Raw genomic sequence first — 22,606 nt, 5'->3', positions numbered from 1 at the left:
CAGATTTGTATCTTGTCAGCTCAGGGATTTGATCTATCAACCTTTCGGTTACTGGCACAATGCTCTAAATACTAGGCTACCTATCACCCCAATTGATTATAACTCAGAAAAACGTTTTAAATGTTTGCATGTTGCCTTTATATTTTTGTCTATCATGAAATGCTCTTACTAGCCTGTTCTTCTTTTCACAAGTAGATGGCGGTAAGGGACTATAGTATCGTCATTTTCTGTAAGAAGGTTCATATGGCCAGTAGGACTTTCATCAGAACCAAATTTGGACCAAATGTCAAAAGTGAATGTGGAAGAGCGACCATAAGGGTGGGAACACAGCAAAGGAAGGGTTGAAGGTCCATAATGCAGTAACTCTTTAAGAATGGGACATTATAATGAAATTGCAACAGTTGTGGAAACTGTAGGCCTATCCTCTCCAAAAATAATTAAATTGCCCCAACACTGATCGAAGGTCAGTTATGTTTTTCGGGTTTGCATTTGGGATTTGAGAAGCTGATCCGAGATCTGTAGCCTATCTATATGAACTCAACTCAGCAACATGAGGAAGGATGAACTAATGCGCAATTGTACGCACATCCCAATAAGTTTATTATGGCGAGGCTCCTTTAAGAGCGCTGAGACACGAAGCAGCTGTTCATACTAGAAAGTGGAGGAGGAGACCATAGAAATGAACGCACTGGGAGGATGACAGCTTTTAGCCGCTGCTGTAACCCTGAACCTCTGACACCCATATGAACCGTCAGCGAGAGGACCACTAACCCAGCCCGCAGGGCGCATCCTCTATCCTGAGCAAAAAGCGAGGGGCCGTGGGCGGAGGGTTCCTTATGATTTCTCAGTTTTCATAGACGCTATTTCTCTAACACCATGGTGCTGGGCAAGGTGAAAACTTTAGCGGTCTACTTCGACTATCTGAACGACAACAACGTCCCCGTTTACTCCGGCGGGGATTCGGTCTCGGGGAGGGTGATAATCGAAGTCATCGGCGAGGTTCGCGTCAAAACGTTGAACATAACCGCCAGAGGCGTAGCCAAGGTGCGGTGGACCGAGTCCCGGAACGCCGGAGCCAACACTGCCTACACTCAGAATTACACCGAGGAGGTGGAATACTTAAACCATAGCGACACGTTAATAGGAGAGGAGAGAGGTAAGGGACAACCACATCATAATTACGCACTCATTCTCACAGAGATGTGCTGGCAAACTTGAAATTGGGTGTATATGGAAAGGCCTAGTTCCGGTTGTTCTGAATTTTCAGATTCCAGCTATGTTATGGAGCTCTGTCATTGCTGGTAATTATAGCCTACGCCATTTGTAGGTTACATGACTGACGATGGGTTAAATTTGACATAAACTGCGTAACACACACATCACACATTCTTTGGAACAAATTACAGTTCTTAGTCAGGTGGGATAGTGGTCCTGATGCGACAAAGGATAGGTTTTCTGCATCCAATTTAGGCTGTTTAATACGCCAGATCCGACAAATATTTGCTCAATTGATGTCTTATGACACATGTGTTTTATTCGAATTGAAGTTTGTAAAGTTTGCGTTTTATTTAGCGAGTTAAGGAACCTCAATGTTGTCAAAATTTGACACGAGCGAGGGCTAATCTAACTAAAAGCGGTTAAAATTAGAATATATTTTTTAGGTTTATTACTGCTTTTGTTTGATAATTTTATCAATAACGTTGTTTCGCTGATGAGAACCTGAAGTTTACTCCCTTTGTTAGAAGCGGTTCAAACCTGATCACAAACTGGCTGAGGGAAGGGGGCGCGTGGGGGGACACCCCTTTCGCCTCTGATTGGTCTAAACTGCCATACGTGTCTAGGATGACATCATTCCATCTGGGGAAGTAAAAATTCTTAAGCATGCAATTTTGTCTTCAATTTGCTGCTGTAACAGTTCCGTTAATGTAATGCACAACTAGCCTAACACGTAGGCAGGCCTATGCCACACACCTTTCATAAAGTAACTGATCTCTTACATCAACAGGTACTATTAAGAAATGTATCATTGCATTGACCAAAGAGGGCGTTTACAGTAGTGCCCATTACCTTACTAGGCTACTGAGGTTCAGTTTCAGCTGATAACAATTTTCATAATAGCTGGTCTAATGGGACATGTAAAGTGAAACATTTAGGATTTATTTAGCATCTTTACAGGGCTTGACAACACCAAGAGATACACTTTTAATTTTTCAATTTAAAAGAAAAACAACCCCATAGTTAGTATACAACGCAATAAAAATAGACTCTTGACGCAACACAGCAATACAAACAAGTCCTATCTCATATTACAGTAAATGCACTTTTGCATGGGCGAATCAGGCTCTTGTTGCCAGGGTAATGTGAGAGCTGAAGTCATATTTTCTCGAACATTTATCCATCACAATATGACAACACCAAGACCTTCAGCAGAAGACTGTTTGCCTTTTCAGCAACGTAACCTACCGGTGGCAACTTAACCTACCGGTGCCCTTTAGTTCAGATAACCTACCGGTGCCCAATAGTTCAGATAACCTACCGGTGCCCAATAGTTCAGAATAGCCTTTGTGAAAACAGTGTTAATCAGTAGGGTAGGGTTCCTTATGTAGCTGGCTGGAAAATGATGTCATGTATGTGCTGATCATCTGTTTACCTCAGGAAAGCTACATGGGGTGCAGGATTTTTATTTCCAGCACTAAATCACCTGATTGAACCAACAGTGTTCTAAATAGTGGAACATGAGTATGTGACCCAGGTGTGTTAGTGCTGGGCTGGAACAAAAGCCGGTACACCCTGTAGCTCTCCAGGACCAGAGCCTACACTGATTTGATCTCCACTGTTGCTCAAGCATAGTGTTTATTAGTTCATGATCTGTAAGTATTTTATGTTTTCCTTATTTTGTTGCACTGTAATAACCTTAATTGTATTTGTGTGTTGATTGATTGAAGAATTTGTCAAATAAAATATGTTGTTGGTTTTTAATAAAGATGCATGAATGTACCTACTCTCGAGTCCCTCTTTATTTCTCTCAAATAGACAGACAGATCTAGACTGTAGTGTCTGTCTGTGTCTGTCTGTCGGACTCCCTCCCTCTCGGTCTCTGAGTATCACTCAATACCTAAATCTTTCTATCTCCCTCTCTTTCTCTCTCTTCTACCCTCCCTATCTCTCTGTTCATGTCTCTCTCTCTCTTTCTCTCAATTCTCCCATATTACAGAACACATGGCCATTCATAAAGGGGCTTGGTGGAGGGGCGGGACCAGGTTAGCTTTCCTCAAATGGCAAGCTAAGTATGTATGCATTGGAGTATCAGGCTGAAAATCCGCTGCTCATTCTGGTTCATACCAGTCTGCTCCTGCTCTCCTCGCGCTGCCGGTGTGATTTAAAAACACACACACACACACACAATGTTCCACAATGTTCTCAGCTGCAAACGAGAAAATGCAAGACTGCTGAGGTGGCAGAAAATAGATGATCAGAGATTCACACATCAACGTACACAATAACATGTAGATAAAGGAAGTGAAAGGGGATGCATGTTCGCTCAGCCTGGGTGTGTCTTCAGGTCTCTGCTGTGCTCTGTAGTATCTGAAGTGTTCATGGAGGAAATTACAAGAAATGTTGTATTTGATGCGTTTATGACCTGACACAATGGGTAATATTCAAATTAAATACGATGACTGGGTTTTACGTGTCATAAAGCATTTGTGTGAATTTGTGTGGTGTGTTATAAAAAACATTTTTTAATGTGCACTTATGTGTCGTCCAGCATTTACTACTGGGTTTATTATCTTGATGTTGACTTGGAATGAGGCACTTGAAAGCACAACATGAAACAATGAAATTAAAGGGTGTGTGTGTGTCTGTGTGTAGATTAGTGTGTGTCAGGTATGGTATTTGGAATCTTGTTTTCCTGTATTTCAGATGAGGACAGTACAGAGGAGACCCTCACTGTTCTCAACACAGGATTACACGAATTCGCCTTTAGCTTCCTGCTACCACAGATGTATGTAACACACACACACACACACACACACACAGCTATAACATAAAATCTGAACCCCAAATATGGAATCTTATCTAAAGATAGAAATGTAAAAAGTATAATCCTATACACCTCTCCCCCTCTCTTCTCCTCTCCCCCTCTCTTCTCTTCCCTCCACTCCCCCTCTCTCAGGCCCCTGGCCACATCGTTTGAAGGGAAGCATGGCAGTGTGAGATACTGGGTGAGAGCAGAGCTCTACAGACCATGGCTGCTGCCTTTCAAAGTCAAGAAAGAGTTCACTGTGTTTGAACACATCGATATCAACACACCACTGCTGCTGGTGAGGATTGTGGGGTGTACACACACACACACACACACACACCTCACATACACACATGCTCACAGTTTTTGTGAAATGTCTGTGTATAGGCCCCTCAAGCTGGCACTAAGGACAAGACCTTATGTTGTTGGTTCTGTGCCTCGGGACCCATCTCACTCAGTGCCAAGATAGAGAGGAAGGGATACACGCCAGGTGAGTAACACACACACACTGTCCCATTCCCCCCTCCCATACCACCCCCACCTCACAGCCTCATCCTCTCCTCTTTCCTCTCCTCCTCTTCTAGGTGAGTCCATCCAGATCTCTGCAGAGGTGGAGAACTGTTCGTCCAGGGTGGTGGTGCCCAAGGCAGCGCTGAGCCAGACCCAGACTTACTTCGCCAAGGGCAAGGCCAGGCAGCTCCAGCAGCAGATGGCAGCCCTGCGTGGGGACACCCTACCCCAGGGGAAGAGCCAGAGCTGGGATGGAAAACTCCTCCACATACCCCCAGTGTCTCCATCCATCCTGGACTGTCCACTCATCAGAGTGGAGTACTCACTGGTGGTGAGGAATTATAATATGGTGTATAGTTTATATGGTAATACATGTATTAATATTGTAGAATGGTAAATAAGTGTTGTCAGTCAAATCGCCTCGCAAAATCGAACCGGTTTAGCAGGATATTCAGTCATATACTGTAAAGGTTATCTTTCTGGTATATCATCATTTGGGCTGTCAATAAGACAATATCTACCTCTGTCTCTCTCAGGTGTATGTTGACATCCCTGGGGGGTTGAACCTGTCTCTATCTTTGCCGTTGGTGATCGGGACCATCCCCCTCCATGCATTCACCAATCGAACAAGCAGCATCAGCAGCTACTGTAGTAGCATCAGCTGGCCAGAGAGACCTGAGGGTACGACATACACCTGTGTGTGAGCGTGTACTGTGTGTTTGTGTACTGTGTGTGTACTGTGTACTGTTTGTGTTCTCCCAAGTTAATCCTATGCTGTGTGTGTATTCACAGCTCCCCCCAGCTACAGTGACTTGGTGGTGACAGAGGAGCAGAGATGGGGCTGTCTGGAGCGCTGTGAGGGGTCAGAGGTCAACGAAGAGGACCAGGGAACACTGCGCGCTTACATCACAGAGTTCAGATACCAGCCCCCGCCGCTCTACTCCGAGGTACACACACACACACCACACATCCACGTGTACACACACACATTATTGTAGGTCTAACTAGCCTACTCTTCCCCCTGTGTTCCTCAGGTTGACCCTAACCCAGAGCCGGGCTGTGGAGGTCAGGTGGTCAGGAGACCCGACCTCTGCCCCTCTCGCTGAGCACAACACTGACCTGCTCAGAGCAGACAGGCATCTACACCTACAGATGGATCCAACATGGCCGCCGCTATAGCCCCCTACTGGAGCCAGTTACCTACAGATGGATCCAACATGGCCGCCGCTATAACGTCCTACTGGAGTCAGTCACCTACAGATGGATCCAACATGGCCGCCGCTATAAACCCCTACTGGAGCCAACATTGCGTCTCATCCTTAGTTTTCTCGGGTACATGGATCAACAGATGCAGGGATGTCAGCTCTGATAGACACTCTGTGGAGAGGCCAGGAGACGCCTCAGTCTGACCAGAATCACGGTTCTCTGCTGGTCAGAAAGAATAGATAGTCCTTAGACCAATCTTCTGGTACATATGACCATTACGTGGCACATCTAAGACTAGAAAGGAGAGGAGAAGAAGAAAATAGATAATCCACTGTTGGACTGTTGGATACAGTGGTCAGGATCTCCTCCAGCCTCAGAGTGAATTTTGCACATGCCTCTCACTGTTTTTCTACTTATCTTCCATAGCTTTTCTTCCTCAACTGTCATATATGCTGGAACATGTCCGTTGTCTTCTCACCACCATTACTACTTAACTAGAAACAACACCGATCACAGACTCTTTTAGAACAAAGTAACTAAGAAACAAATGAAAGGAAATGTTTTTAGAGGTGTTGTTGTGTCTTGTGTTTCCTGAATGGGGAATGTGGTACATGGTGAAATGACTAGTGTGTGTGTTCAGACACTGGTGTATCTGTGAAGCACTCACTCACTCTCTCTGTCTTTCAGGTGTCTTTCCTCACTAAACCCTCCATAGATACAGTACCCTACTAAGCACTTGTTTGATTGTAGTATGTGGACATATGACACAGAAAGAAGCTCTGTATTTACATAAGAGGCAAAGAAACAGCCAGATGTAAAATAAAATAAGATACAAATACATTTGAAATGTTTACAGGTCAATTGTCCTTCAAAGTTGATCTTCACCTCCAAACAAAGTGCAATATATTTTTGTATTTGTCGTTTTTCTGTTTGTGTAAGTGATGCCATTATAGCCATTACTGATCTGAATGCTATCATGATCTTCCTTTGTTTGAAATAAAGAAGCCGTTTTGTAGAAACTGTGAACTGTGTAAGAATTCGTTCAGTGGATTAAAAGCAGGGTTATGGGTCCCTCTTTCAATAGCAGGTTTATTGGTGAATAGCAGGGTTTGGAGTTACTGGGCCCGCTATCACATTGTACACTACAGCAGGGTTTGGAGAGAGCTGCCTGTTCCTTCTGCCTCTTGTAGATTCTATTTTCTCCCCTCTCCTCTCTTTCTCTCCTCCATCTCTCCCTCTCTAGCTCCCTTTTCCCATTCCAATGCTGGATAACCAGACAGGACAAGAGAGCATTGTATCCTCCAACACGCTCTCTGTCCCCCCCCCCCCCAGATATTGGCTAAGGCTCATGTGAACTACTGACTCAGTTCATCTCTGTGGTCTGGACAGTGGACAGATTCAGATGTCATGATGTAGTATTCTATGCTAATACTGTAATGGGCACTGCAGATCGAGAGACAAAGATCTTTGAAACGTGAGCTTGTGAACCGTTTCCAACCCCTAGACACATAGGGAAAGGCCCTAGCGTGTCTATCTGAGCAAGGCCTGTCCCATTCTTTGCTAGAACTTTGTCATATCTTAGTCACCACCCTGACACAGCGAGAGAGAGAGAGCACTCTTATTTTTCATTCGCATTAGCACGTTTTAAGCTCACTCCAGTGTCTGCGGGTTTTCGCTTCACCCTTGTACTTGATTGATGAATTAAGGTCACTAATTAGCAAGGAACTCCCCTCACCTGGTTGTCTAGGTCTTCATTGAAAGGAAAAAAAAAATCCTGTGTGGAATGAGTTTGACGCCCTGTTCTACAGAGTAGTACAAGGCTGCCCAACGCTCTTCCTGGAGATCTACCGTCCTTTGAGTTTTTAGTCCAACCATAATTTAACACACCTGATTCTACTTATTAGCTGCTCAACAAGTCCTTAACTAGCTGAATCAGATACGCTAAATTAGGGTTGGACTGAAAACCTACAGGACAGTAGATCTCCAGGAAGAGGGTTGGGCAGCCATGGTATAGTAGTTGTGGACATTTTGAGAATTAGTGGGTCAGGAAGTCGGATATCTCTGCAACAGGAAAAAGGCGGTGTTTCCCCCCTGGGGTCTGTTCTCATGTCAGTCACACACACACACACACACACACACACACACACACCCCAACTGCTACTACCAGACTCTTATTATAATTGCTAAACACTGCACAATGTAAACACTTGCCCCCCAATCCCCCGTTCCCCAAGACATGTGTAAATATTGGTCTATAAATTGTGCCTTCCTGTATTATACTTATGCAAAATAATATTATTTATTCTACTGAGCCATTTACTTTATGTTCACATTTTTATATTTTATTGTTTCTTATTGTTGCATTGTCGAGAATCAACCTGAAAGTAAGCATTTGGTTGGACTGTGTACACCATAGGTATCCCGTAAATACAACTAATGAAACTTGAAACTTGTGTTTCAGATGTGGTGTGTTCAGAACAGACACACCAATATACAGTATGTGTCAGGAAATACACACACACACACACACACACACACACACACACACACACACACACACACACACACACACACACACACACACACACACACACACACACACACACACACACACACACACACACACACGATGAAAGGCCACTTGAGTACAGTTTTGGCTGATGCTCTACAGGAGCAGCTACTGTGCCATAGATAAACACAAACCGGTTTGGACTGGCTGGAGAGACGCAGTCAGAAAGTCAACCTAGTACATGTTTGTGTGTGTGTGGTTTAAGTGTTTGTGTTTGTATGTCCTAACACAGATATTTGAAGTCCTGGAATATGTTCTCAGGGGAGAACATGTTTGGGGCTATATGCCTCTCACTGTAGCACACATGCCCCCCACCCGCCCCTCATGTTACCTTATGACCCAGGTTGTGAGTGTGCGAGTTTGTGTGTGGGTGTGTGGTGACCCAGGGCAGTGAAAAAATACTCTGGGCACAGCCAGTACTTGTCTGAGGGCATAGGAGAGAGAGACATAATTGAATTTGATTGTTATCAGATAACAACATGCCACATTGGACAGCAGATTATATAACAATCCCACAGAAGCATGCACCCAATTCATTTCTAAATCATCCCCCAAAAAACTAACCTGATAAATGAATAGGAAGTCTAGACACTGATCTAAGAGCAGTTTTGCAATTCCCAATAGTCATTTTCATCAAGGTTAGCTGATCCTAGATCTGCGTCTAATGCCAAGTTAGAGCCTGTTGCAGACTCAGATAAGGCAACAATATTTTTTACAGTTGTTTGGTCAATAATAGAAAATGGAATCTCACAGAGAGACAAGAACTCAGATACATTCAGATAAAGAGAGAGAGTTATTGCGTGAGTGGTTTGAATGTAGGGTCATTCCACGAAATGAGTGCCTTTTGCATCCCTTTGACATTTTATGTAAAATTTGTGCACCAATATTGGGTTTTAAAAGCCTTATCAGGTATGAAGGTAAAACCCAGATGCAGACAACATTGAATTCACAATGGTTTAATAATCCAACAGGGGCAGGCAATGGACAGGTCAAGGCAGGCAGGGGTCAGTAAACCAGAGGTGGGGCAACGGTACCAGATGGCAGGCAGGCTCAGGGTCAGGGTAGGCAGAGGTCAATAATCCAAAGGTGGGACAAAGGTACAGGTTGGCAGGCTCAGGGTCAGGTGCAGGCAGAGTTGTCAGGCAGGCGGGCTCAGAGTCAGTACAGGCAAGGGTCAAAACCAGGAGGGTGAGAAAAAAAGAGCTTGGGAAAAGCAGGAGCTGAGACACAAAAACGCTGGTTGACTTGACGAACAGGCAACAGACAAACAGAGAACACAGGTATAAATACACAGGGGATACAATCACAACGATAGGTGAAACAGATCAGGGTGTGACAGTCCCCCCTCCCCAGGGGCGCCACCTGGTGTCCTACCTGGGCGCATACCTGGTTGACCGGGGTGCCGGCGGTGGAAGTCGGCAATGAGGGGAGGCTGATATCCCAAGGAACACTCGAAGGGAGAGACCCGTGGCAGAGCAAGAAAGGGTGTTGCGAGCGTACTCAACCCATACTGGTTGCTGACTCCAGGTGGTAGGTTTGGTGGAGACTAGGCAGCGAAGAGCCATCTCTAAGTCCTGGTTGGTTCGCTCTGACTGGCCGTTGGACTGGGGGTGGAATCCGGTGTACACGCTGGCTGACGACCCAATGAGCCTGTAGAACTCCTTCCAGAACCGGCACGAGGACTGCGGACCCCGGTCGGAGACCATGACCACCGGGAGTTTGTGGATCCGGACGACGTGCTGCACCATAAGCTAGGCCGTCTTCTTGGCTGAGGGTAGTTTGGGGAGGGAAATGAAGTGGGCGGCTTTGAAAAACCGTTTGACCACAGTCAGAATGGCAGTGTTGCCCTCAGGCGGGGGGAGACCCATGACGAAATCCAGGGATATATGGGACCAGGGACGGTGAGGGACAGGAGGAGGAGTCTTGTTCTGTTCGTAGACTGTGCAGGCGGCGAGAAACGTGGCAACATCTGGAACTATAGTAGGCCACCGAAAGCGTTGTCGCACGAATGCCAGGTTCGACGAGAGCCCGGGTGAAAGGCAAGGAGGAATGGGCTCACTCCAGGACTGCGGAGCGGGAACAGCGACAGGCACAAACATCCGGTTATCCCCCAGGGTTTGGCTGGGACTGCTGTGCCTCCCGGACCTGTTTCCCTATACCCCAGCTGAATGCTGTCACCAGGAACAAGATGGGAAGGATGGTCTTCGGGCTCCAGGGTGGTAACCGTGGGGTTATAGCGGCGAGACAGGGCATCTGGCTTGACGTTCTTGGATCCCAGATGGTAGGAGTGGGAAAAGTTGAACCGGGGGGCCATCTCACTTGCCTGGAGTTGAGGCGCTTGGCAGTTCGGAGATTCTCCAGGTTTTTGTAGTTGGTCAACTCAATGAATGGATGTTCATCCCCTTACAGCCAGTGCCTTCATTCCTCCAAAGCCATCTTCACTGCGAGAAGTGCCCGATTCCCCACATCGTAATTCCTCTCAGTGGCGTTGAGAGAAGAAGGCGCAGGAACGAAGTTTGAGGTCCAGGGCAGAACGTTGGGACAGGACAGCTCCCACACCGACATCCGAAGCATTGGCCTCCACCACAAACTGACGGGAAGGGTCAGGATGAACCAGTATAGGAGCAGTGGTGAAGCAGTGTTTAAGGTCCCAGAACGCCCGGTCAGCGGCAGATGACCACCTGAACGGAACCTTGGTAGAGGTGAGTGCAGACAGGGGGGAGGCCAGGGTGCTGTAACCCCAGATAATGCGGCGATAAAAGTTGGCAAACCCCAGGAAGCGTTGCAGCTGCACCCTGGACGTAGGCTGAGGCCAATCTACCACCGCTCTCACCTTCTCGGGATCCATCTGGACACTCCCAGCAGAGATGATGTAGCCCAAAAAGGGAGGCACTGGAGAACCTGTCGGACGTGGAGCATGTGTTCTTGGGGGGAGCGGGAGAAGACGAGGATGTCATCAATGTAGACGAAGACGAACCGGTACAGCGTGTCCTGGAGAACATCATTCACCAGAGCCTGGAACACGGCAGGGGTGTTGGTAATCCCAAAGGGCATGACCAGATATTTGCAGAGGCCTCTGGCTGTGTTGAAGGAGGTCTTCCACTCATCCCACTCTCGTATCCGCACCAGGTGGTAGGCGTTTCGTAGATCCAGCTTGGAGAAAACAGTGGCCCCCTGGAGCAGCTCAAAGGCAGAGGGAATGAGTGGTAGAGGATAACGGTTCTTCACAGTAATGTCATTGAGTCCCCGATACGATAGTCAATGCAGGGGAGCAGGATCTTGTCCTTTTTCTCCACGAAGAAGCAACCTGCGCCAGCGGGATGGATAAATCCTGTAGCTAGGGAGTCCCCAATGTAGGTCTCCATAGCCTTGGACTGTAGTCCCGACAAAGAGTGCAGATGTCCCTGGTGTCCCTGGTGCTAGGAAGAAGGTCAATCCCGCAGTCATAGGAGCGGTGCGGCAGAGGGGAAGTGGTACTCCGCAGGAATGGCGGAGAGGTCTGGAGAAACTTTCGAGCCTCCAGGAAGACGTCCCGGGGCAGGATGCGCCAACTTCAGACAATGGGCATGGTAGAATGGACTCCAGTCCATGATAGCACCTCTAGATCAGTTGAAGTGGGGATTGTGTCGCTGGAGCCAGGAGAATCCCAAAACCACAGGAATCTGGGGGGACATGATGAGCAGGAATTGAATGGCATCGCTGGGATTCCCTGACACACGTAGGTTGATGGGAGTGGTGTTATGGGTGACCCAACCTATAGAGCGCCTGTCCAGCACTCTAACATCCATGGGAATGGAGAGAGGCTGAGTGGGGATGTTCAGCTTGGAAGACAGTGTGGCGTCCAAAATGCACTCATCGGCCTCAGAGTCAATGAGGACCTGGAGAGATTTGGACTGGTTTCCCCAAAGCAGAATGGCATGATAAGGGGTGTGAGTAAGGGAAGCAGAAAAGTTCCCCATATGGCCCACCAAAGCACTCGCTCCTACCGGTGAGCCTGGTCTTTTACCAGGCAAGAGGATACAAAATGACCATAACTTCCACAATACAGACAGCTCCTTGTGTTGATCCTGTGTTGCCGTTCCACTGGTGACAGCCCAGCTCTGTCTAGTTGCATAGGCTTGGGAAATAGTGCCTCGGCCATCTTCGGTGAGTGTCGAGGAATGTCGGGAAAACTCGAGTGCTCTCGGCAACGGAACTGCCGGAGACTTCGGGGATGACTCAGAGGTGAGGTGGAATCCCTGGACGTGCGAGCGAAATCAAATTTCCTCTCCATCCCGCAATCGCCCATCGATGCAGATGGTCAAAGTGATGAGGGAGTCAAGATCCGTGGATAACTCCTGAACGGCAAACTCATCCTTAACCTCCTCCAAGACGCCGTGCAGGAACATGTCAAACAGTGCTTCCTGTTTCCACGCACTCTCCGCTGCCAACGTGCGGAAATCTACCGAATAGTCGGCCACTCTGTGGGCGTCCTGCCGGAGCTGGATTAGCTACCAGGCACCATCTCTCCCGGTGAATGGGGCATCAAAAACCTTCCTCACCTTTCCCATGAACCCCTCCAGACACCATCACAAGACCGGCTGTTGTTCCCATACGGCAGTAGCCAAGGTGAGAGCCCTCCCAAACATCAGCATGATGAGATAGGCTATCTTGGAGCGATCTGAGGGGAAGAAGGAGGGCTGAAGCTCAAAGATGAGGGCACACTGAGCTAAAAACAGCCGACAGGTACTCGGCTCTCCATTAAAGGGCTCCCGGGAAGGTGGAGTGGCCGGGGGGCGGCGCTGCTAACCGCCGAGTTACTGAGGGGCGGTGGTATCACTCCCTGACCTTAGAGATCCTTCTTATGTCTCTATTTGGTTTGGTCAGGGTGTGATTTGGGGTACTATTCCATGTTCTATTATTTGTATTTCTATGTTTTGGCCGGGTAGGGTTCTCAATCAGGGACAGCTGTCTATCGTTGTTTCGGATTGAGAACCATACTTAGGTAGCCCTTTTCCCACCTGTCTTTGTGGGAAGTTGACTTTGTTTATGGTACATAGCCTTTAGCTTCACGGTTTGTTTTGTAGTATTTATTTTGTTCGGATTCTTTTCTAATAAAAATAATATGTACGCTCACCACACTGCACCTTGGTCCTCTTCATTCAGCGGCCGTGACAGAACTTCCCACCACCAAGGGACCAAGCAGCGTGGTAAGGAGGAGCAGCGTGTTCAGGATTCATGGACTTGGGGGGAAATCCTGGACGGGAAAGGACCCTGGCGGCAGGCTGGAATATTGCCGTCCGAAAGAGGAACTGTAAGGAGCTAAAGCTGAGCGACGGCGATATGAGGAGGCTAAACCAGCGAAGCAGGCACGAGAGGCAGCCCCCCAATTTTTTTGGTAGGGGGCACACGGGGAGTGTGGCAGAGTCAGGATTCAGACCTGGGCCAACTCCCCGTGCTAACATTGGCGAGCATGTGACTGGTCAGGCACCGTGCTATGGGGTGATGCGCACGGTGTCTCGAGTGAGCATTCACAGGCCGGTGTGCTCTGTGCCAGCGTCCCGCCTTTGCCGGGTGGAAGTTGGCATCCAGCCAGAACGGGTTGTGCCAGCTCTGAGCTCGGGACAGCCAGTGCGCCTCCACGGCCCAGTGTATCCGGTGACTCTGCCAAGAACTAAGCCTCCTGTATGTCTCCCCAGCCTGGTGAGTCCTGTGCCTGCTCCCAGAGCCAGGCCCCCTGTGTGTCTCTCCACTCCAGTGATGATCCATGGCACAAAGCCTCCAGTGATGATCCATGGCACGAAGCCTCAAGTGATGATCCATGGCATGAAGCCTCCAGTGATAATCCATAAAAGGAAGCCTCCAGTGATGATCCATGGCACGAAGCCTCCAGTGATGTTTCATGGCAAGAAGCCTCCTATGATGATCCATGGCACAAAGCCTCCAGTGATGATCCATGGCAAGAAGCCTCCAGTGATGATCCTTTGCACGAAGCCTCCAGTGATGATCCATGGCAAGAAGCCTCCAGTAATGATCCATGGCACGAAACCTCCATTGATGATCCATGGCAAGAAGCCTCCAGTGATGATCCATGGCGCGAAGCATCCAGTGATGATCCATGGCAAGAAGCCTCCAGTGATGATCCTTGGCACAAAGCCTCCAGTGATGATCCATGGCACGAAGTCTACAACGACCGTCCGGAGCCTCCAAAGACGGTCTCCCTTCCAGAGCCTCCAGAGGCGGTCTCCAGTCCGGAGCCTCCGGAGACGGCCTCCAGTCCGGGGCCCGCAGCGAGGGTGCCCAGTCCGAGGCCCGCAGTGAGGGTGCCCAGTCCGGGGCCCGCAACGAGGGTGCCCAGTCCTGGGCCCGCAACGAGGGTACCCAGTCCGGGGCCCGCAACGAGGGTCCCCAGTCCGGGGTCGGCGATGAGGGTCCCCGCACCAGAGGTGCCACCAAAGTGGGGTGAGCCAGTGGTGGAGCGGGGTCTGCGTCCCGCACCTGAGCCGCCAACGCAGGTAGATGCCCACCCAGACCCTCCCCTATAGGTTCAGGTTTTGCGGCCGGAGTCCGCACCTTGGGGGGGGGGGGGGGGGATTGCTCCAGCAGCATGTCCAATACAAAGCAATTTCTCGTGCCTACCAATGGAGGTCTGCTGGGTCAGTCATGGCCAGTTCGTACTATCAGGTATGAAGGTAAGACCCAGACCTGGATGGGGGTGGAGACAATCACAAAGACAGGTGAAACAGATCAGGGTGTGAGAAGCCTGTTATATTCAATGAAGTGCCCTTTAATATAAACCACATGGAGAATTCAGTAAATGAGGTATTTAATATGAATAAAGACATTTCCGTGCACCATCTGTCACTTCCAGGAAGATTTTAGCCCACTTAACCCCAACATTTCTCCAAGTTTTTACCATCATTATAAAGCCCTAGCTATTGAGTTGCTTTGATAGTCATTTCTAAAGATGATTATTTATTTAATGTGATTAGTGATTCATTTTAAGGTTAAAAAAAAACCTGCCCCTCATTTTAAAGTCAATCCTGTTATGTGAACTGAACTCTCCTTTTAATATGGTGAAACTATTCCTTTTTTAGAATTGTTTATTTTTAAAGAAACATTGAACAACTAATAGTCATAGTGGCTGAGTCAGTTACAGGGGCTGAGTCACTGGCTTACTGGTGCTCTTTAATATCATTCCTGTTTGGCCCTGTCCGGGGGTATCATCGGATGGAGCCACAGTGTCTCCTGACCCCTTCTCCTGTCTTATCCGATGTCCTGTGTGAATTTAAGTGTGCTGTCTCTAATTCTCTCTTTCTCTCTTTCTCTCAGAGGACCTGAGCCCTAGGACCATGCCTCAGGACTACCTGGCATGATGACTCCTTGCTGTCCCCAGTCCACCTGGCCGTGCTGCTGCTCCAGTTTCAACTGTTCTGCCTGTGGCTATGGAATCCTGACCTGTTCACCGGACGTGCTACCTGTCCCAGACCTGCTGTTTTCAACTCTCTAGAGACAGCAGGAGTGGTAGAGATACTCTTAATGATCGGCTATGAAAAGCCAACTGACATTTACTCCTGAGGTGCTGACTTGGTGCACCCTCGACAACCACTGTGATTATTATTATTTGACCATGCTGGTCATCTATGAACATTTGAACATCTTGGTCATGTTCTGTTATAATCTCCACCCGGCACAGTCAGAAGAGGACTGGCCACCCCTCATAGCCTGGTTCCTCTCTAGGTTTCTTCCTAGGTTTTGGCCTTTCTAGGGAGTTTCTCTGAGCCATTGTGTATCTACACCTGCATTGCTGGTTGTTTGGGGTTTTAGGCTGGGTTTCTGTACAGCACTTTGAGATATCAGCTGATGTACGAAGGGCTATATAAATACATTTGATTTGATATGATAGTGTAAAAGCAGATGGGCTGGTTCTACTATTTTTGGCCATTTTCTGGAGTTTTGTGGTGGAAAACTGAGCGGGTCAAGCACAACACATAAAGTAGATAGACAGGCTATCTACTTTATCTTTTTTGGGTGAAGCTTGCATTCAATTGCCCCTCTATGTTGCACACAAAAAGCTTCCATTCTCCCTGTCATATGGAGATATATGGCTAATTTAAGATGAAATTATCAACCCTGTTACGGTCAACCCTGTTACTTTATTTGGCACTTAAGGTACAGTGCCTTGCGAAAGTATTCGGCCCCCTTGAACTTTGCGACCTTTTGCCACATTTCAGGCTTCAAACATAAAGATATAAAACTGTATTTTTTTGTGAAGAATCAACAACAAGTGGGACACAATCATGAAGTGGAACGACATTTATTGGATATTTCAAACCTTTTTAACAAATCAAAAACTGAAAAATTGGGCGTGCTAAATTATTCAGCCCCTTTACTTTCAGTGCAGCAAACTCTCTCCAGAAGTTCAGTTAGGATCTCTGAATGATCCAATGTTGACCTAAATGACTAATGATGATAAATACAATCCACCTGTGTGTAATCAAGTCTCCGTATAAATGCACCTGTACTGTGATAGTCTCAGAGGTCTGTTAAAAGCGCAGAGAGCATCATGAAGAACAAGGAACACACCAGGCAGGTCCGAGATACTGTTGTGAAGAAGTTTAAAGCCGGATTTGGATACAAAAAGATTTCCCAAGCTTTAAACATCCCAAGGAGCACTGTGCAAGCGATAATATTGAAATGGAAGGAGTATCAGACCACTGCAAATCTACCAAGACCTGGCCGTCCCTCTAAACTTTCAGCTCATACAAGGAGGAGACTGATCAGAGATGCAGCCAAGAGGCCCATGATCACTCTGGATGAACTGCAGAGATCTACAGCTGAGGTGGGAGACTCTGTCCATAGGACAACAATCAGTCGTATATTGCACAAATCTGGCCTTTATGGAAGAGTGGCAAGAAGAAAGCCATTTCTTAAAGATATCCATAAAAAGTGTCGTTTAAAGTTTGCCACAATCCACCTGGGAGACACACCAAACATGTGGAAGAAGGTGCTCTGGTCAGATGGCAACAATGCAAAACGTTATGTTTGGCGTAAAAGCAACACAGCTCATCACCCTGAACACACCATCCCCACTGTCAAACATGGTGGTGGCAGCATCATGGTTTGGGCCTGCTTTTCTTCAGCAGGGACAGGGAAGATGGTTAAAATTGATGGGAAGATGGATGGAGCCAAATACAGGACCATTCTGGAAGAAAACCGGATGGAGTCTGCAAAAGACCTGAGACTGGGACAGAGATTTGTCTTCCAACAAGACAATGATCCAAAACATAAAGCAAAATCTACAATGGAATGGTTCAAAAATAAACATATCCAGGTGTTAGAATGGCCAAGTCAAAGTCCAGACCTGAATCCAATCGAGAATCTGTGGAAAGAACTGAAAACTGCTGTTCACAAATGCTCTCCATCCAACCTCACTGAGCTCGAGCTGTTTTGCAAGGAGGAATGGGAAAAAAATTCGGTCTCTCGATGTGCAAAACTGATAGAGACATACCCCAAGCAACTTACAGCTGTAATCGCAGCAAAAGGTGGCGCTACAAAGTATTAACTTAAGGGGGCTGAATAATTTTGCACGCCCAATTTTTCAGTTTTTGATTTGTTAAAAAAGTTTGAAATATCCAATAAATGTTGATTCTTCACAAAAAAATACAGTTTTATATCTTTATGTTTGAAGCCTGAAATGTGGCCAAAGTTGCAAAGTTCAAGGGGGCCGAATACTTTCACAAGGCACTGTAATTACTATAGAAGTATTTTATTGAGATGGGAAAATGTGGAACATGTGCTCTTTATGAAAGAATGTAAAAATGTTGTGAAATCGAACCGAATTGGTGGAAAGACCCTGTAGCTCAATTGAGAATTAACACTGAGATAAAAGTGAAACAAAAGCTACACTTTCCTGATATGGCCTAGTAGTCTACTACGATTGTTACATAATTACTAATAATGGCCTCTACTACTACAATGGCTACTATTACTATGACTACAACTACTACTACTGCATTTAATATTTGACATTTTAGTCATTTAGCAGACACTCTTATCCAGAGTGACTTATAGTTAGTACATTCATCTTGAGATAGCTAGGTGAGACAACCACATATCACAGGCATAGAAAGAACATTTTCCTCAATAACGTAGCCATCAGTAGAGTCAGATCTAGAAGGGGGGGGGTCGAGGTGAGGAGGAAGATTATGTAAGATAATGTTTGAAGTGGTAGGGTTTCAGATGTTTTCGGAAGATGGGCAGGGACTCTGATGTCCTAGCTTCAGGGGGAAGCTGGGTCCACCATTGGGGTGCCAGCACAGAGAAGAGTTTGGACTGGGCTGAGTGGGAGCAGGCTTCCTTGTAGGGGTGGGAGGTCCAACAGACCCGAGGTGACAGAACGGAGTGCTCGGGTTGGGGTGTAGGGTTTTAGCATAGCCTGAAGGTAGGGAGGGGCGGTTCATCTTGCTGTTCCGTAGGTAAGCACCATGGTTTTGTAGTAGTGGATGCGAGCATCAACTGGAAGGCAGTGGAGTGTGTGGAGGAGTGGGGTGACATGAGAGAACTTGGGAAGGTTGAAAACCAGGCGGCTGCAGCGTTCTGCGTAAGTTGCAGGGGTTTGATGGCACAAGAGGGGAACCCAGCCAATAACGAGTTGCAGTAGTCCAGACAGGAGAGGACAAGAGCCTGGATTAGGACCTGCGCCGCTTCCTGTGTGAGGTAAGGGTGTACGCTAAGGATGTTGTAGAGCATGAACCTGCAGCAGTGGGTCACTGCTTTGATGTTGGCAGAGAACAACAGGTGTTGTTCAGGGTCACACCAAGGTTCTTTGTACTCTGGGAGGGTGACACTGTAGGAGTTGTCAACCGTGATGGAGAGGTCTACTACTACCATTACCACTACTACTACTATTTACAGTTATCCAGAGTGATATATTTTGATATATTCTAAATATATGGCTCTGTTGTTATCAACATTTGATTATATTTCAAACAAAAAAAATTAAGTTCTCAGGCAATGAGCAAGGGGTGGTACATGTCTTCCATAGCTATAATCAAATATCCAGATTTTTGCTAATGAAGATCAAGTTTGTATACTGATGAACTGATTTCACATAGAAAGGATATATATATATATATATATATATATATACCTTTATTTAACTAGGCAAGTCAGTTAAGAACAAATTCGTATTTACAATGACTGCCTAATGGAACAGCGGGTCAACTGCCTTGTTCTGGGGCAGATTGACATATTTTTACCTTGTCAACTCAGGATTCAATCCAGCAACCTTTCAGGTTACTGGCCTAACACTCTAACCACTACGCTACCCGAGGCGTCATCTGTTGTCTTGTCATCGCAAACGTGAACAACCGGTAACAGGCACAAGATAGCTCACGTGTAGGTCTACCAGTCCTCCTGCTTCACTTGGGTCTAAAGACTGTGAAACAGATCTCATGCATGAGTATTTTCCATCACTGGTCTCTGCCTCTTGTCAATATGGACATGCATCACCCTCTACTGGGCAGAGAGTGTAACAAGCTCTTCGGGACGTCTTTTCGGGAGGAAAATGTGCAGCACCGCGATATTTCATTTTGTCGATACAAAAGTGACTTTGAAGCGGAGCAATGATGTAGCAACCAATGGGAATCAACGAAACAGGCGCGGACTAACGGATTTGCTACAAGATGGTTTGTTGTGATTTTGGAAGCTGGGTTTTGCCTGTTACCGGTTCACGTTTTTGTCGGATTCTCTTGACATTTTAGGTCTACATAGCACAACTTGAATGATGAGTCTGTCTTTAAGGTATTTTGTTTATTATTCGAGCACAGTATTTAAACGATTGGATTACTACCTATCAGGATTACTACCTATTCCTTGTTGCCAATGGTTGTGAGTTAGTGAGCATATCTAGCTAGCGTTGTATTTGACACAGTCTTCTTTCACCCCGGCTACGTTAGGTTACAACTCAAGATATTTGTATTTTTGATTGTTAGCTAGTAACCAACTGTGTTGGTCAACCTTAGCACCTGACAGTGTAATATATGTCTGTATCGCAATTAAGTATTTACACAAATCAAATTTTATTTGTCACATGCGCCGAATACAACAGTTGTAGACCTACAGTGAAATGCTTACTTACAAACCCTTAACCAACAATGCTTTAAGAAGTCTTATAGTTTTAAGTAATTTTTGTTGTTGTTGTAATAATTAAACAGCAGCAGTAAAATAACAATAGCGAGGCTATATACTGTACAGGGGGTACCGATACAGAGTCAATGTGAGGGGGCACCGGTTAGTCGAGATATGTGACTGAGTGATTAATCGACTAACTCATCGTGTCTATAGTCAATCTATGCGATTTCTTTATTTTGACACAACCCCTGACACTGATGCTCAGGACTGAGCTGGCAGTGGATAAAACCAAGCGGAAGAAGAGGAGAGAGTTGACTGAGGAGCAAAAGCTTGAAATCAAAGAGGCGTTTGAGCTGTTTGACACAGACAAAGACAAAGAGATAGATTACCATGAACTCAAGGTAAACGTCTACCTACAAGTTCCCTTATAAATGTACTAGTATTCTGGTGTCTGTCTGCTGTCTAATATGACAGGAAAAGTATCATACTTAACTCTCTTCCTCTCTCTCACCCAAAGGTGGCAATGAGAGCTCTGGGTTTTGAGGTGAAGAAAGTGGATGTGCTGAAGATACTAAAAGATTACAACAGAGAAGGCAATGGCAAAATAACTTTTGATGACTTTAATGAAGTCGGTAAGTTCCTGCTGTGTTTAATTTCATGTTGGTATAATTACACACTATTGGAATAGTTCCATGCCTGATATTAGTGTACATTCCCTTTGTTGGTGTGTGACTTTATTAATGCTGCACACTTTGTACTCCTCCTGTATTCCCCCTCATAACCCCCCCTTACCTCTTCCCTGTCTACTGTACCCACATGGAAGAGGGAGGGACCCTGAATGATCTCTGATTGGACAAAATATGATATGTAGAGCAGACATGCTTCTCTGTACTGTAAGGGATCATGTCAACTCGATTCACTGAATTTAATCCTCTGTGTTTATCCATGTTATTTGTCTCAGTGACAGATCGTATGCTACAGCGGGACCCTAAGGAGGAGATCCTGAAGGCCTTTAAGCTGTTTGATGATGACGACTCAGGGAGGATCAGCATGAGGAACCTGAGACGTGTGGCCAGAGAGCTTGGAGAGAGCATCACAGATGAGGAGCTGCGCAGCATGATCGATGAGTTTGATACAGACGGAGATGGAGAGAGTGAGTACACACAGGGAGCAGACATGGCATACATGCGCGCACACACTCACTCGCTAACACACACTCACACACATTCAGCTTAATAACCATCCATTTAAAATGTCTCTCTCTTTCTCCCAGTCAACCAGGAGGAGTTTGTTTCCATAATGACTGGAGACTCCTGATTAGTGAGCAGCTGCTTTGGGGGCTTGGCTAGGAGGCTGAGGCTGTAGATTCACTGTGGGATGGATGGGTCCCCCAGGTCACTGAGGAACTTCTGGAGAGGTTACCTTGTCTCCTTTCCTTCATCTAAACTGACTTAAAATATCTGGCCAGGTGAAGGAGAGGAGGTAAGGAAGCCACTGTAGTCTATTTGGACTCGTCGTCTGGCCCAGTAGCACTGCTTTGGTTCTTGTCTTTGTTGAAACATGTTTTTTTATAAGTCTGATCCAACTACAACTATAGATAGTGTATGTTCTTTTATTTTTAGTACACATCTTTCAAATGCAAATGGTATTCCCCCCAAAAAGAAGATTTGCTTGCTGTGATTTATGTTTGTTCCCTACAGAAAACTGTAGAGGTTATATTACAGGTCATCTCTCTGAAACATTCCAGGTAAACTTCAGTTTTCAATAGTATTTCTGGATGGTGGTTTAAACAGCAAATACAAACAGGTTATACACTCCCACATTTTGTAGTTTAATAGACCATTTGATTTGATTATTACCTTGTTTCTTTGTGTTATTTATTTTACATAATAAACCAAATTTGACTGACGTCTGCTCTTAACCTCTGTTATGGTCTGTAATCTCTTGACAAAATGGGTGCAGACTTCACACTGATGCAACAGGCTGGTCTATCTGGCAGTATGTGACGGTCTGCTGTTGTGACTTTCAATCACGAGAGAGAGAGGTGTTGTATTTCTCAAACACTGCATTGGACAAGATAATTAATTGACTTACCATACACACACTGATGTTGAGTGAGGTGAGGCAAGAACCCCTGTAACATCATCTATCATACCTGTAAAGATGAGTTACAATAAACTTGA

General features: G+C 46.3%; 2 protein-coding genes across 5 annotated transcripts; both read left to right on the top strand.

The window, feature by feature from the left end:
- Nucleotides 1-633: 633 nt before the first annotated feature.
- Nucleotides 634-6,766, top strand: LOC109868471 (arrestin domain-containing protein 3). Of its 4 annotated transcripts, XM_031802542.1 has the most exons (9): nt 645-1,156; nt 3,215-3,287; nt 3,922-4,003; nt 4,175-4,322; nt 4,412-4,514; nt 4,609-4,865; nt 5,071-5,215; nt 5,327-5,481; nt 5,569-6,766. In XM_031802542.1, coding segments are annotated over exons 3-9 (882 nt in total). In that variant the 5' UTR covers nt 645-1,156; nt 3,215-3,287; nt 3,922-4,001; the 3' UTR covers nt 5,641-6,766. The 4 variants fall into 4 exon arrangements, with proteins under 4 accessions (XP_020313647.1, XP_031658400.1, XP_031658399.1 ...); XM_020458058.2 differs by lacking the exon at nt 3,215-3,287 and having other exon boundaries at nt 634-1,156; XM_031802540.1 differs by having other exon boundaries at nt 634-3,287.
- A 13,157-nt stretch (nt 6,767-19,923) lies between these two features.
- LOC109868364 (centrin-3-like) lies at nt 19,924-22,344 on the top strand. Its single transcript, XM_020457855.2, has 5 exons — nt 19,924-20,093; nt 20,689-20,824; nt 20,941-21,055; nt 21,385-21,576; nt 21,697-22,344. The coding sequence occupies exons 1-5, from the start codon at nt 20,074-20,076 to the stop codon at nt 21,738-21,740; spliced, it is 507 nt and encodes a 168-aa protein (XP_020313444.1). The 5' UTR covers nt 19,924-20,073; the 3' UTR covers nt 21,741-22,344.
- Nucleotides 22,345-22,606: the final 262 nt, after the last annotated feature.

Source organism: Oncorhynchus kisutch, linkage group LG23 (assembly GCF_002021735.2).
Source record: "Oncorhynchus kisutch isolate 150728-3 linkage group LG23, Okis_V2, whole genome shotgun sequence".
NCBI lineage: Eukaryota > Metazoa > Chordata > Actinopteri > Salmoniformes > Salmonidae > Oncorhynchus > Oncorhynchus kisutch.
This window is presented reverse-complemented; position numbering and strand designations above follow the sequence as displayed.